Source organism: Leucoraja erinacea, chromosome 2 (genome assembly GCF_028641065.1).
Source record: "Leucoraja erinacea ecotype New England chromosome 2, Leri_hhj_1, whole genome shotgun sequence".
In the NCBI taxonomy this organism is placed as follows: Eukaryota; Metazoa; Chordata; class Chondrichthyes; order Rajiformes; family Rajidae; genus Leucoraja; species Leucoraja erinaceus.
The window spans coordinates 45,581,491-45,596,788 of NC_073378.1; the positions used below are offsets into that span (position 1 = coordinate 45,581,491).

A 15,298-nucleotide genomic window follows, 5' to 3' on the forward strand; every position below is an offset into this window, starting at 1 on the left:
AAAACTTGCGATCTTTATTATTATATATACAGTACTAATTTTTAAGCAGTGGAAGCATATTGTATATTAAAGTTTAAAACATGCAACTGACAAAACAACCTATGAATATTAACCTTCTTCTCAGTTTCTAGCTGAAGTCGCACGTCCCTGCGCAGGAAAAGTTGTGGTTTTTCCAAGTGGGGATCAAGGCATGTTAATTCCATAACAATTTCCGGCCAATCTCGCAGGTGCTGAAGAGACTTGTGGTATGGTTTAAGTTGCAAACCTGGTTAAAAAAAGTCATTTTATTCTCATGAAGCAGAAGGTAACACCCGTTAGACACACTTAATTTGACTACAAGCCATATCTATACACAAAAGAAGGTGTAAGCTCAAGGCTAATAGAATGTCTCATCTCTATTGGAAGAACAAAAGAAGATTGTCAAAGTATATAAAAAGACCATTTGTATAACAAAGGAAGTAAACTATCTCAAGTCTATTGAGAGTTTGGGATGTGATCTAACAGAAGGACATGTGAAGGGTAAGTTTTTGATTCAGAGGTTCGTGAGTTGCAAGAGCAGATGTGGGGGCAGATACAATTATAATGTTTAAAAGGCATTTGGACAGATACATGGATAGGGAAAAGTGTTGACAGATATCAGTCTAGTAAGGACAAATGGTCGGCATGGATGAGGTATGCTAAAAGGGCCCCTTCTGGGAGTTTTAAGTTCTTACCTTGCCGGAGATGTGATTAATTTTCGGATCACATTCTCCGGCGCGCTCTGCGGCCTTCCATCGATGGAGCTGGAAGCCTCCTCGGACAGACGTGAGCCCCACCGCGGGGCGTGGACTTAACATCGGAGCTGATCCCTTGCCTGGGATCGCTCCCACCGCGGACTTTACCATCAAGAGCTCGCAGTCTCGGGAGAGGCCGAGTCGGGAGCTCCAACGTCGCAGAAGGTTTGACCAGCCCCGACGCTAGGTTCGATCGTCCAGCGCGGGGGAGCTGACATTCCCTCGATGCGGGAGCTTGATCGCCTCGATGTGGAGGGCCCGAACGCCGCCGGCTACGGGAGTCAAGATCGTCCCGTCAACGGGGGCTCGAGGCCCACGACCGAGGAAGAACTAAGGGAAGGGACTTGAACTTTATTTCGCCTTCCATCACAGTGAGGAATGTGTAGGAGTCACTGTGGTGGATGTTCATGTTAAAATGCATTTTTGAGTGATCTGTTGCTTTTGATTGTGTGACTGACCTGGCAAATAAAATTCCTCGTATGTTGCAAAACATACTTGGCCAATAAAGTGCGATTCTGATTCTGATTTAAAAGTACCAAAGATAACAAATATAATGTATTTCAGAATTGATGAGTGTGGTTGGAAATGTTTACTAAAATTACACCCGATAGCATGTATATATCATTCTTTTTATTTTAACAATCCATATAAAATCCTTGTCAATATCTGGCCATTTAACTTGCACTACGATATTAATATCCATGTATTAAATTATTTTGTCAACTTTCTTACTGAGGTTTTCAGAGCAGATCCAGATGGTAAAATACTGTTGTGTTTCCTGCGAGAGCCGCATGCCTTCCATAATCTGCTGCACTGTTGTATTGTTTCCATGCCTCAGTTCAACAGCACGATATGACCCATCGGTACGATAAATTCGAACTTTCTCATACTAAACAAAAAAAAGTTAGTTAAAATTCAACTATTTGGTTAATATTTTGGTAAAGTTTATTCCTCCCATACTAACATATGATAATCTTCTAAATTACAATCAAATCAACTTTGTTAAATATGGTATTGCTAAAAACATTCTCTGTGAAACATAGGCTCTGGTTTTGCTGCATGGAACTGCCAGCACATACGAGAATCCTGCATAAATTAAAAAGCTCTTAATATGTTTGACGAGTTCTGTGAGTTGCACATAATATGGAGCCCAATGTTAATATAGAAGCTTGCTGGAATTCCACATATCCCACTACAGACTGAGCTGTGCAACAAACCCATTCATCTTACTGGAACTATTATTACTATGAAGGAAAATAAGAAAAAGTCACATATTTCAATTATTTTAGTCTGCAGTAGTGTTTTTAATATTATAAAATGTTTTAGGCAATTTTATCCTTTTTGATTTTTATTTCATGTTTTAATTGTTTACTTAAGCTTGATAGTTTTAAGTCAGAGGCATTGAGAAACTCTGAGAAACTGAAGAAAACAAAGCCGAGGTACTTTTTTTCCACCTGTTCAAGATTTCAGGAATTTTGCTGGCCATTTGGCTCCACTTGTGGCCTTCATTGTCAACGACACCATGCAATGTTCATGCCGAATGCATTCCCTTTACCCAAGACCATAAGGCTACAAAATTAGAAACCATAGAATTGCATGAGTCCACTGACCTAAGTCAGTCATTTTACCAGAGCGGTTCATTTTTCATCAGAGATGCTGCCTGTCCCGCTGAGTTATTCCAGCATTTTTTCACCTTACCAATGTATTTTGGTTTATGATATTATTGTAAAGTGGGTATAATTTGGTACCTTCGAGATATTTGTTTATTTTTTAAACAAACTATGCATTCATAAATTTTGAAGATTTTCATCAGATGTTGCTGATTTGTGAAAATTAAATTTCAACTACTGGTTACAGTATAAAGTCAAATTTTTACAGAGCACTATGTTTTACAGGGCACTATGTCTCCCAGTCTTTTCAGATAAGGCAGAGGTTCACTTGCACCACCTCCAACCTCATCTACTGTGTCCGCTGTTCCAGGTGTCAACTTCTGTACATCGGCGATACCAAGCGCAGGCTCAGCGATCGTTTCGCTGAACATCTCCGCGCAGTCAGCCTTAACCTACCTGATCTCCCGGTTACTCACCACTTTAACTCCCTCTCCCATTCCCAATCTGACCTTTCTGTCCTGGGCCTCCTCCATTGTCAGAGAGGCCCAGCGCAAATTGGAGGAACAGCACCTCATATTTCGTTCAGGTAGCTTACATCCCAGCGATATGAACATTGACTTATCCAACTTCAAATAGCCCTTGCTTTCCCTCTCTCCTTCGCTCTCCTTTCCCAGTTCTCCCACCAGTCTTACTGTCTCCGACTACATTCTATCTCTGTACCGCCCACTCCCCTGACATCAGTCTGAAGAAGGGTCTCGACCTGAAATGTCACCCATTCCTTCTCTCCAGAGATGCTACCTGTCCCGCTGAGTTATTCCAGCATTTTGTGTCTACGTTCGATTAAAACCAGCACCTGCAGTTCCTTCCATCACATGTCTAAATATCAGTTGTGCTGCTGCGTAAGATTTTTATTGTTCTTTCAGGACAATACAATGAAAATATAACACCCTTGAATAGCAACATGATGCTTAGAACATTATGAATAAATTAAGTGCCCATGAATAAACATCACAAGCAAACTAAACATCAAAAACTATATTTTGATTATTGAATTAAAAAAGCTCAGATCCATTAAATATTTGAATACTGATAAAATGCAAAGCTTGGGTTGTCTAATTTAAGAATAAGCTTCAGCAGTTAAAGAGTAAATGAACTTACTGGCTTATTCAGTACATCTGTAAGGAGTTGTACCGTTGCTTCCCAATCGTTCTGTTTGTTTTCTGTGCAGACGTGCAATGATGTCCTTCCTTGCTGATCCACAATATGCTAGAATAATTAACATGCATAAAACAATTTATCACAATATGCAAGTATAGTATGATACAATAACAACATTCATTATTAAAATACGTTTCATGCAAAGTTATTTGTCTGCAAACTGATGTGTGTGCAATTGTTATAAGCTGGATAGTTTTACTGTGAATAAACACAAAAAGCAGGATTAACTCAGCGGGACAGGCAGCATCTCTGGAGAGAAGGAATGGGTGATGTTTCGGGTAGAGGCCTGTGAATTGTGACAGCAACTTTACATTTTTTCAACGATTCTAAGGATCCTTCACTATCCCTTTGCCAATTATTGCAAAGCAAAAAGAATATTTCAAGAATGCAGAGACAAAAGTATCTGCAAGGGAAGAAGCATAATGCTTGATCCAGCCCACTGTGTCGCTGTTTCCACTGCATATTACCCCTGTGATTGCAGTTATTTAAGAGAGCTTGTTGGATTGAGCTGGTTTTCTGGCTGCCAACAATGTCCATGGGGCAAAGCTAGCACTGAGCAGTGAGTCAACTTCGACAATGCAGCCTAAGGTTGTATCGCTAGACATTTTTGATGACCTTTTGACATCCTAATGATGATCAAAAACATTTGGGTGACCTCCTTATTACATTAAATTCCCTAGTTTAGGGGCCAGATAAAGCATCCGCAACTATTTGTCTTTTCAGAATGTTACTTTAAGTACCTGGGAGCGAGGATGCAGAGATCGGAGAATGACATCAAGGTCCGGAAAGCACTCGCATGGAAAGCCCCCAATAACATGGCGAAAATCTGGACGTCTCGATTGTCTAAGGGTCTCAAACTGAGATTCTTCCATGCAGCTGTAGAGACCATATTATTGTATGGGTGTGAGGCATGGACTCTCACTCGAGCACTGTCCAAGTCTCTCGATGGTCCCTACACCCAAGTGCTCAGAAAAATTCAAAATGTCAGTTGGGGGGACCACATCACAGCCAATGGGGAGATTCCACCTCTGACCGAGAAGATCAGGTGGAGAAGGATGAGGCTCGCTGTCACTGCCACCGCCACCAGGAATGCCAGCAAACAAGGTTGTGCAGTGGGAACACACCCATGGAAGACATGACCCGGGACGGCCAATCAAGATGATGCTGAAGACATTGATGGAAGACGCATATGTAGGGACAAAAGAGGAGCTTGCCAGCTGCATGGAGGACAGAGATGTGTGGTGCGTCCGTCACCGTGCCCGCGGAAACCAGCACCACTGCGTCGCTAAGGTGTTCAACAATGATGAATGAATGAAGAATGTTACATTTCGATGCGGTTGCCTCTTGTTCCTCTAAACGTCAATGAGCACAAAAAAGTACCAATACAATTTTGGTTTCCTTATTTAAGAAAGACATATTTTTAGAATTTAGAGATACAGCATGGAAACAGGCTCTTCATCAAAAAGAGTCCACACCGGCCAGCGATCACCCCTGTAAACTAACACTGTCCTACACACGAGCAACAATTTACAATTTAAGCCAATTAGCCTACAAACCTGTACGTCTTTGAAGTGTGGGAGGAAACCGAAGCACCCGGAGGAAACCCACAAGGACACAGGGAGAACATACAAACTCTGTACAGACAGCACTAATAGTCAGGATCGAGCCTGGGTCTTTGGCGCTGCAAGGCAGCAGCATTACTGCTGTGTCACTGTACCACCCCTATTTAGGATATATGTTCCGGAAACATTGAGTAGATTGGCAATACTCTGGAGTTCAAATTGATGAGGTGGTTAGAAAGTTAAAACAAATCTGAGGCTTGAAGGTGGATGTTGCTAGGACATTTCTCAGCATAAGGGATTCTAGAAATCAGAGAAATAGTCTCAGCATTTACAAATATCTATTTAAGAATGATATACCTGAGATGAGAAAGAATTTCTTATCTCAGAGAATTGGACATCTTCCCAATTTTCTAGTCCAGACAATAGGTAAATTCAAAGCAAAAATAGGTTTTTGGATTACTTGGGACTTAAGGGTTACAAGGATCAGGCAATAATGTGGTGTTGCGACCAATGGTTAGATGTACCATTGCCCCTTTGAATGGCAGGAAAGCTCCTAGATTTCTCATGCTTCTTTTCCTAATGTTATTATCTAGCAAATCGATACCAAATCACATTCAATACAAGTCCATCCTTTCTTTGACAAAGAGACTAAAACTGATCATAGAACTTAAGATATGATTGCACCAAAGTCTTGTATATTTTGAGCACAATTTCCTTCCTCTCAACTCCAATCTCTTCCAATTTGCTTGCAAGACTGGCTTATCAACTTTATGCTCCCTCTCAGCAGCTCTTAAAAAAAAAGTTGATTCTTCCTATCAAAATGAATAACCTCCCATTATATTTCATACGCCATATTTGATTTCCTCTCTCAACCCGTCTATATGTATAAATAGCCTCAGTGATCCACTCAAAGCTATTGTCCATTCTGCTTTGTATCAACAATAATCATGATTGAGTTCAACTCTGTCCTTTCATCTAAGGCAGTAATATAAATTGTATATGGCTCAGGGTTCAATACTGAATCTTATACATCCTATAGCAACAGCCTTCCAATAAAAAAGATCAGAAAATAAGGAGACACAAGAGACCGCTGATGCTGTAATCGGGAACAAAATAAAATACTGAGATCCAATTAAAAGCTTTCTTTTGCATGCTGTCCAAAACAGATCGGACATAGATAGAATCAGTTCAAACTCATACAATCAATAGATCAAAGGGGAAGATACGATAGTTGTCAGCATGGTAGCGCATCACTTCCTTAGTCATCCTATAGCAACAGCCTTCCAATAAAAAAGATCAGAAAATAAGGAGACGCAAGAGACCGCTGATGCTGTAATCGGCAACAAAATAAAATACTGAGATCCAATTAAAAGCTTTCTTTTGCATGCTGTCCAAAACAGATCGGACATAGATAGAATCAGTTCAAACTCATACAATCAATAGATCAAAGGGGAAGATACGATAGTTGTCAGCATGGTAGCGCATCACTTCCTTAGTCAAAGTCCAATGTCCTCAAAGGTGCAGAACAGTACCCTAAGCTTATGGAATGGCCATTGAGAAGCTTGATAAAGGAGGGGAAGAAGCTGTTCCAGAGTCTGGCAGTGGACATTTTCAAGTGTGCACCTTCTGCCAAACGGAAGCACGGAGAAGGAGGAATGACCGGAGTGGGGCAAGTCTTTGATTATGTTGGCTGCTTTTTCGAGGCAGTGTGAAGTATAAATGGGGGGAAGTCTGGTTTGTGTGATGGACTGGGCTACATCTGCAATTTCTTGCAGTTTTGGTCAGTGCTATTTATTATTGTCACATGTTCCCAGGTAGTGTTATGTTAAACACTTATGTCTGTGTGCTATTCTATCAAATCAGATAATACTTACAGGAATACAATTTAGCCAAACACAATTGGGGCAACTGCACTGGATGATAGTATATCCTCCTCTGGGGCCAGAATGCAAGGTCCCCACGCTTTAGCGCCATTTTAAGTAGTAAAGCCATTATACGGAAACATGCTTCTTAGTTCTACTTCTACCCTTGCAACATCGACCAAGACAAGCCCCCTCCAAGATTCCCATGTTTCAATAAGATCAGCTCTCCTTCTTTTAAACTTCATTGAGTGCAAATCCCAATCTGCTGAATGCCCATGACCATTTCTTTATCATAAGAATCAACCTCAAATCTTCTCTGAACAGCCCTTTTCAGTTATGTTTCTCTTTAAACAACAAGACTAAAACTAGCAGAAAATCACAATATCGTAAGTGTAAAGAACACATATTAAAATAATATATTCAGACATATAATTGAGTTTTTTGAAGAGGTGACCAAGAAGATTAACAAGGGAACAAAGATGTTGTGGACATGGATTTTAGTGAGGCCTTATGACATGGTGGGCTGCAATGTTTAGAACTCAAAGGATCCAGGATGAACTAGACAATCAGATACAGAATTGGGTTGGCAGTGGAAAGCAGGCAATGATATTGGATTATTTGAGTTGCAGCAAGTAAGATTTTTCATTGTCCCATCCGGGACATATGGCAATAAAAAACTCTTGACTTGACTCTTGGAGGATTGCTTTTCAGAGTGGAAGCCTGGGATGAGTGTCTTGCCAGATTGGGTTTGTTTCCATCCTTGTCTGCCATATATATTAATGATTTGGTTGAAAATGTTGGTGGTATGATTAGTAAGTTTGGAGCTGACATCAAAATTAGCAATGCAGTAAACAGCGAAGAAGGCTGCCGAAGGTTATAGCAGGATCAAAGAGCAGGATCAACTGGAAAAGTGGGACAAGGAATGACTTTAACTCAGACAAGTATGGAGTAATGCATTTTATGAAGTTAAACCGGAGAAGAGCATGGTAAATAGCAGGGCCCTAGGCAGGATGTTGAACTGGTTCCCTCGTAATGGCAACACAGGTGGACAGGCGGGTTAGAGGCGTATGACATGATTGCCTTCAACAGCGACGGCATTGAGTTGGAATACTGTTACAGCTATACGTACGTTAGGAGGCATTTGGAGTATTGTATGCAGTTGTGGTCGCCCTACTTGAGTTATAAGGATAGATTATGGTTTCTGTAGAGCAAAGAAGGCTGAGAGGTCACAAGATAGAGGTATGTGAAATGATATCTCTCCTCTCAACATTTACCAAATTATGTCCCATTCAAGAATCCTGTGTTTCAATGAGATCAGCTCTCTTTCTCATAAATTCCTATGTACAGACTTCATTTGCTGATGCTCATAAGACCATTTCATTATCATGAGAATCAACCTAAATTTTCTCTGAACGGCCTCCTTCACAGTTATGTTTCTCTTTAACTAATGAGAACAAATCTAGGGGATAGATCAGGTAAATAGCCAGAGACTACATCCCATGGTGGGGGAAGGTGCCTAGAACTAGAAGGCACAGTGAGAGTGAGGAGCTTTAAGGTGGATCGGCGGGGAACATTTTTCACACAAAGAGCAGTTGGCATCAGGAATGAGCTGCAAGAGGAGGTGGTGGAGGCAGGTACCGTAAAAACATTTAAGGCATCTGACCAGGTACTTGACTAAGCAAGACATGTAGGATTTGGATTTAATGCATGCAAGTGGGATTAGCATGTATAGACATGTTGGTCAGCATAGATTTGGTGGGCTGGAGGGCCTGATTTTATACAGTTCAAATGTATAACTCCAGGACTTTATAATGAAGAATTTAGGTCTCAAACTCTAACTTGCATCAATTTAGGAAGTGGAAGATGCAAATAAATCATTGAATCATACCCGATCAATCTCTGGATGTTGCAGTAGAAGCTGCACAATCTCTACACGCCCTCCACCTGCTGCAAAATGTAGTGGCGAGCTGAGTTGTCCATTGAGAAGATTGGGATTACACTTTCCCTTTTCTAATAAGAAACAAGTAGCTTCAACCTTTCCATACCTAAAAGCAGATTATGGGAGAAAAAAATGTCAAACACATTTACAATCAATTACTTCTTTCCAAATGAATATAATGTTGATTTCATGGTATCGAGAGTTTCTCTTTCATATTTGAGAAAATTGATTTGTTGACTGGTCATAATTTAATTAACTATAGCAGAGATGATTGAAGTTCTGATGAAGAGATAGGCTCACTGCAAATTTCTACACAGGGTTAGGTGCAGTAAAAATACAAATGTTAGTTATACGAACAAGATAAGTGTTTTTTTTTTTTTAAAATTGTACATGGATGTGCAGCTGAGGCACTTGCCGGTTTATTCATTTAATATTGTCACGTGTGCTGAGATAGTGAAAAACTTTGACTGCATACTATCCATCTAATCATATTCTATGTGAGTACAATCGAGCTGTACGGGTGCACAACAGATTGTACAAAGAGAAAATATACCAAAATGCAGAATAGTGTGTACAATATACTCTCTAGAATGCAGAGATTGAGAGGGGATGAAACTTACAAAATTCTTAAGGGGTTGGACAGGCTAGATGCGGAAGATTGTTCCCGATGTTGCAAGTCCAGAAAGTGCAGCTTAACTAAAAATCCTTTAAAACCGTCCACACAGAGAGTGGTGAATCTCTGGAACTCTCTGCCACAGAGGGTTTAAGAGGGAGTTAGATGTGGCCCTTGTGGCCAAGGGGATGAGAGAAGGCAGGACGGGATACTGAGTTGGATGATCGCCATGGTCAGCGGTTCGAGGGCCGAATGGCCTACTCCTTCACCTAATTTCTATGTTTCTAGTTACAGTTGCAAAGAAAGTGCAGCTAACTAAAAAGTCCAAATTTAAGAGGTAAATTGAGATATCAGGACCTCGCCCTTAGCTTAGGGAAGGACTGTTCAGTAGGCTGATAATAGCAGGAAAGAAGCTGCTTGTGAATCAGGCAATACGTGCTTTCAAGTTTTTGTATCTTCTGCCTGACAGGAGAGGGGAGAAGAGGGAATGCTCAAAATGTAAATGCTCCTTTAATATGTTGACTGCTTTCCCGAGAGAGTGTGAAATGTAGATGGAATTGATGGAGGGGGAGGAGGGAAGCTAGTTTGTGTGATGTACTGGGCTGCATCCATAATTTGCTGCAATTTCTTGTCGTCTTGGGCAGAGCACTTGCCAAACCAAGTTGTGATGCATATCAATCGGATGTTTTCTGCAATGCGTCTGTCGAAGTTGTTAAGAGTCATAGGAAACATTGCCAAACTTCCTTAGACTTCTGAAGAAGTATAGGCGCTTGTGTACATTCTTGACTGTAGCTCTAATGTGCTTGGTACTAACCTGTGCATGCACACCATGAAGTCAATAACTAGCTCCTTCATCTTACTGAAATTGAGGAAGAATTAATGTTTTGACACCATACCACTAAGCCCTATCGTCTTCCGTACTCTGCCTCGTCATTGTGCAAGATCCAGCACACTATGCTAGTGTCATCAGTGAACTTGTGATGGAGTTAGAGCAGAGTTTGTCCACACAGTCGTGAGTGTATAGGGATTAAAGTAAGGTCAGAGAACTGGTGAGCAGTTTTACTGCAGCCATCTCTCCATGATATCATGCAATAAAATCTCAAAGGAAATCTGCAAAGTCTCTGCTTCTCATTTTCCATTAATTTTCCTCTAAATTAATTTATTCCACAAAATTTAGCGTAGTCAGCAGGATCCCAATTGTACCAGGCTCTGTGATGAACCCTGTAATTCATTAATTTGCAATTGAGAAAACATTACCACATAAGCAGAAATAAAACAATGGGTCAGAAATAATATACATGGCTTGACCAATGCCAACCACTAGAATTAGACAGAATTGTTTAACAAGAAACATTGAAATAAATTATCTTTATAATATGTTGTAGGAAAACAATTTACCAACAAGCATAATGAATCGGTGCCCAGTGATCACTATCCAACTGATTAACTGAAAATCCACTATCCAGAAGTTTGCTCAATAACTCTGTATCACCTTCACAGGCACTGCGATGCAGGGGGAAATCATCCACCCACTGTCGCTCTCTAGAGGAGGAGAAATCACATTTGTGTTAACATCCTTTCACAGGAAATTGTCACTAGAAATGTACAAAATTTAAATTAATTAACAGTTTCTAATCATTTATAGAACAGTAACATTGTAATTTCTCAGGACTTAAGAGCTGGCACATATATCCTTTTACATCAACAAGATATCGTACAATTATTTTATAATTCAGATTATGTCTCTTGGTTTCAATCGTTTTAGAGATTCTCCTTGTTCTCCCCATTCTCCACGCCGCCTGACTTGCCTGAGTAGTTACAGTACTTTCTGATTTTTATTTCACAAAGGTATTGCAGAGGAAGGTTCTGCCACAAAATTGCAGATAATAATATTGGTTTTAGGCTACATATTTAACAAATAAAGCTCAGATGCATCTCATATACAATGCTACCATGAATCATGGTTAAAAGAGCATGTATATTTGGGTTCCTCAAACACTTTTAGCCAATGAAGTATTAAACAGAAATTCAGCAATGTTTCTGGACTTACTTGTCCTCCATGATACTACTCATGCTGCGCTGCCATTTTTCACGCTTTGGAATCTGTATCTTGGAATAATCGGGAGCTCCCAGACCAAAGTATGGGTTTATAACGACTTTATCTACCTTTAAGCAGAATCAATAAATTTAGGATTTTTTCTATATTTATGCATAATCCCACTGAAAATGAATAGGAAAAGTTCATACATTTCAAAAAGTAATTAAATACAACTTCAAAGCGTGACAATCCCAAAGCAGAATAATGCGGTTGCGGCAAACCCAGTACACAAAACACTGGATGTACTTAGATCAGAAAGCGTCCATGACATAACAGTCAACATCTCAGATTAGATGCTGCCTCATCTGCTTGGTATTTCTTACATTTTCTGCTTTCATTTCAAAATATAATGTATAGATTACAGATTATATAGATTAGACTTAATTCTTGTAGATTTAATTCTTTACGCCAGCAATTTACAGAAAATATTCTTAATGCGTATCCTTATGTATTTTGTGCCACTTTATCAAAGGCTTGCTTCGGTATTTAACACAAAAAAAATACACGCATTCATTATTTCTATCCCACTTATATCTCAAGTGATATCTATATAACTGAAAGTTTCATCTTAACCCTGTCTGCGCTGTATATTAATATGGAAAAAATGCTACCATATATCGTCATGATTTTTGGCCAACTTACTCACAGTCCTCCTCCACCTGAGGCAGCCCCCAGGATTTTTTCGTCCGTTAAAAACAAAAGTTATGAATGTTTAAAAAAATCTTGAGATCAGATGATTGGTCCTCTCACCTGTCAATCACCATGATGAAGGTAACGCCCCTTTCCCGGGGGCCAGCAGTATAAATCCCAAATGGTATGAAATTGCATTTGAATTTGGTGGCCTGCACTCTGCTTGAAATGGTATGAAATTGCATTTGAATTTGGTGGCCTGCACTCTGCTTGAAATGGTATGAAATGAATTTGGTGGCCTGCACTCTGCTTGAAATAGAATTTCAAGGAATGGCCGTGAGTAAGCTGCCAGCCCACCAGCCCTGAGTGATTGAGCTGCCAGCCCATTAGCCCTGAGTAACTGAGCTGCCAGCTCACCAGTCTTGAGTGACTGAGCTGCCACCCCAAGAATCCATTTGGCCCACAATGTCCATACTAGCCCTCTGGAAACCAGTTCATTCGTAATATGAGAAAGAAAGCAGGTTGCTCAATGGCTCTACTTCAGAACCAATATAAACACATTGTCAAGTTTAAGTCACTTGGATTTTTAATAAATAGTTGATTTTGAGGGCCTACCCTATTTGTGTACTGTAGGTCGGACCCAAAAAGTGGATTGTAGATACAGAGATCAGCTTTCTCCAGTGCCATCATTTTGCTTTTAATCTCCAGAGCATTGTACCCCACATGTAATGTATGTTCACATTGATCCACTTCATTGGCATAAACAGGGTTTGCAACACAAGACTTGATTCTGTCAAGAGGAGATGGCCTAAAAAGACCTGGAATCGCATTGGAAATGGTGTGCTGCTCTGCCATCCACCTGTTTAGGCAGGGATTTAAAAGAAAATAAATGTTTTAAACAAACAATTTTCAAAACATTTTATCACCTATTAATTTTTTCTGATTTCCTGAACACTTACTGGAGAAATTCCTAACGCGCTACTGTTCCATAAAACCCAACCACTTTCTAGTATTTTGCCCAAGTGTCTTTTATTTTGATATGAGATATTTAGAAAATTAAAGGCAGAATATTCTTTGGTGAGAGACTGGTAGGTGCCCAGAGAGGTCATTTTGTGGATCACTGCAAATTAATTAGGAAGGCAAATCTCAGATTTGCCTTTATTGCAAGAGGTTGAATACTAGGGTAGAGATATATTGCTCCCAAAGCTGTTTGGTAAAATGAGTCAAAGAGGGGTGCCTAAATACATTGTTAAAATTCTGGCCTACTGGTATGCCCACCAGACTATGCAAATAAAATGGGGCAATAGGGTCTCAGCCCCATTTGGGGTTAGCAATGGTGTTAGACAAGGGGGAATTTTGTCCCCAGTCCTTTTTAATCTATATATTGAAGATCTGTCTAAACAATTGAAAGCCTGTAACACTGGGTGTGTGATTGGTAATATTTTAGTGAACCATATTATGTATGCAGATGATCTTGTGGTCTTTAGTCCATCTAGCGTGGTCTCCAGCAGCTTCTTACTATATGTTCTGTGTATGGTGTGGAACATGACATTAAATATAATGCTAATAAGAGTGCTGTTATGATCTGTAGAACCAAACAGGATAAATGTCTAAAATTTCCTGATTTTAAATTATCTGACAATAATCTTAGTGTCTGTAATAAGGTAAAATATCTAGGGCATATTATTACAGAACAAATGACAGATGATGAGGATATTTATAGGCAACGACGCATGCTGTATGTACAGGCGAATATTCTCTTGCGTAAATTTGGTGCATGTGCAGATGTGGTGAAGATGTCACTATTTAGAGCATACTGCACACCACTCTACACTGTGCACCTGTGGTCGAACTATGGAAAGACAAGTTTGCAGAGACTAAAGGTGGCATATAACAATGCCATGAGAACACTGCTAAGGAAACCTAGATGGTGTAGTGCCAGTAATATGTTTGTGGCTGCAGGAGTCAGTACTTTAGATGCTATCCTAAGACATCACATGTATCAATTCATTTGCAGGATAAATGACTCTAAAAATGTAATTATTGTGGCCTTGTCAAACATAAGGGTTAGCACTACACGCTACGAATCCCAGCTGTGGAGACACTGGTATCGTTGTCTCGTTGTAGGACATTGATCATTCTTTTAATCTGGATTTTTAACATGTATTGTGTTTTAAAGAATATATAATTTATGATGCTTTTATAAGTTATATACTAAGATTTTATATGTACTTTATGATATTTAATATGCAATGCATTTTTTTAATGTAATGTTGCCCCTTGTCTGGACCTCGAGTCTGTAATAAAGTTTATTATTATTATTAAGCACCAGTGAAGGAATATGCTGTTTAGGTCAGAATTTACTATCTAAATTAGTAGAAACTTTATACTCGTATCCTAATGAAGGTATACTCAGGAGGATATACCCATAGATTTAAGGTGAGGGGGAAAAGATTTAGTAGGAACCCGAGAGGTAACTTTTTCATACAATGGGTGGTGGGTGTATGGAACTAGTTGCCAAACCCTCCAATCCCAGATTCAATCACTCACTAAATGGTGTCAAGTTGGGAAAAGGGGAAGTACAATGGGATCTGGGGGTCCTTGTACATCAGTCTTTGAAAGTAAGCATGCAGGTACAGCAGGCAGTGAAGAAAGCGAATGGCATGTTGGCCTTTATAATCAGAGGAATTGAATATAGGAGCAAATAGGTCATTCTGCAGTTGTACAGAGCCCTAGTGAGACCACTCCTGGAGTATTGTGTGCAGTTTTGGTCCCCTAATTTGAGGAAGGACATTCTTGCTATTGAGGGAGTGCAGCGAAGGTTTACAAGGTTAATTCCCGGGATGGCGGGACTGTCATGTGCTGAGAGAATGGAGCAGCTGGGCTTGTACACTCTGGAGTTTAGAAGGATGAGAGGATATCTCATTGAAACATATAAGATTGTTAAGGGCTTGGACACGCTTAGGGCAGGAAACATGTTCCCGATGTTGGGG

At 39.9% G+C, this 15,298-nt stretch overlaps 1 protein-coding gene across 3 annotated transcripts in view; it reads right to left on the minus strand.

The window, feature by feature from the left end:
- Positions 1-15,298, minus strand: part of krit1 (KRIT1 ankyrin repeat containing) — a 50,039-nt gene that overhangs the window by 9,121 nt on the left and 25,620 nt on the right. For all 3 annotated transcript variants that reach the window (XM_055656055.1, XM_055656049.1, XM_055656063.1), the window contains 7 exons: positions 12,921-13,164; positions 11,628-11,743; positions 10,976-11,119; positions 8,914-9,070; positions 3,542-3,649; positions 1,506-1,662; positions 114-265 (listed from right to left, as the gene is read on the minus strand). In XM_055656055.1, the coding sequence (XP_055512030.1) occupies positions 114-265; positions 1,506-1,662; positions 3,542-3,649; positions 8,914-9,070; positions 10,976-11,119; positions 11,628-11,743; positions 12,921-13,164 (1,078 nt within the window). The remainder of the gene's footprint in view (positions 1-113; positions 266-1,505; positions 1,663-3,541; positions 3,650-8,913; positions 9,071-10,975; positions 11,120-11,627; positions 11,744-12,920; positions 13,165-15,298) is intronic.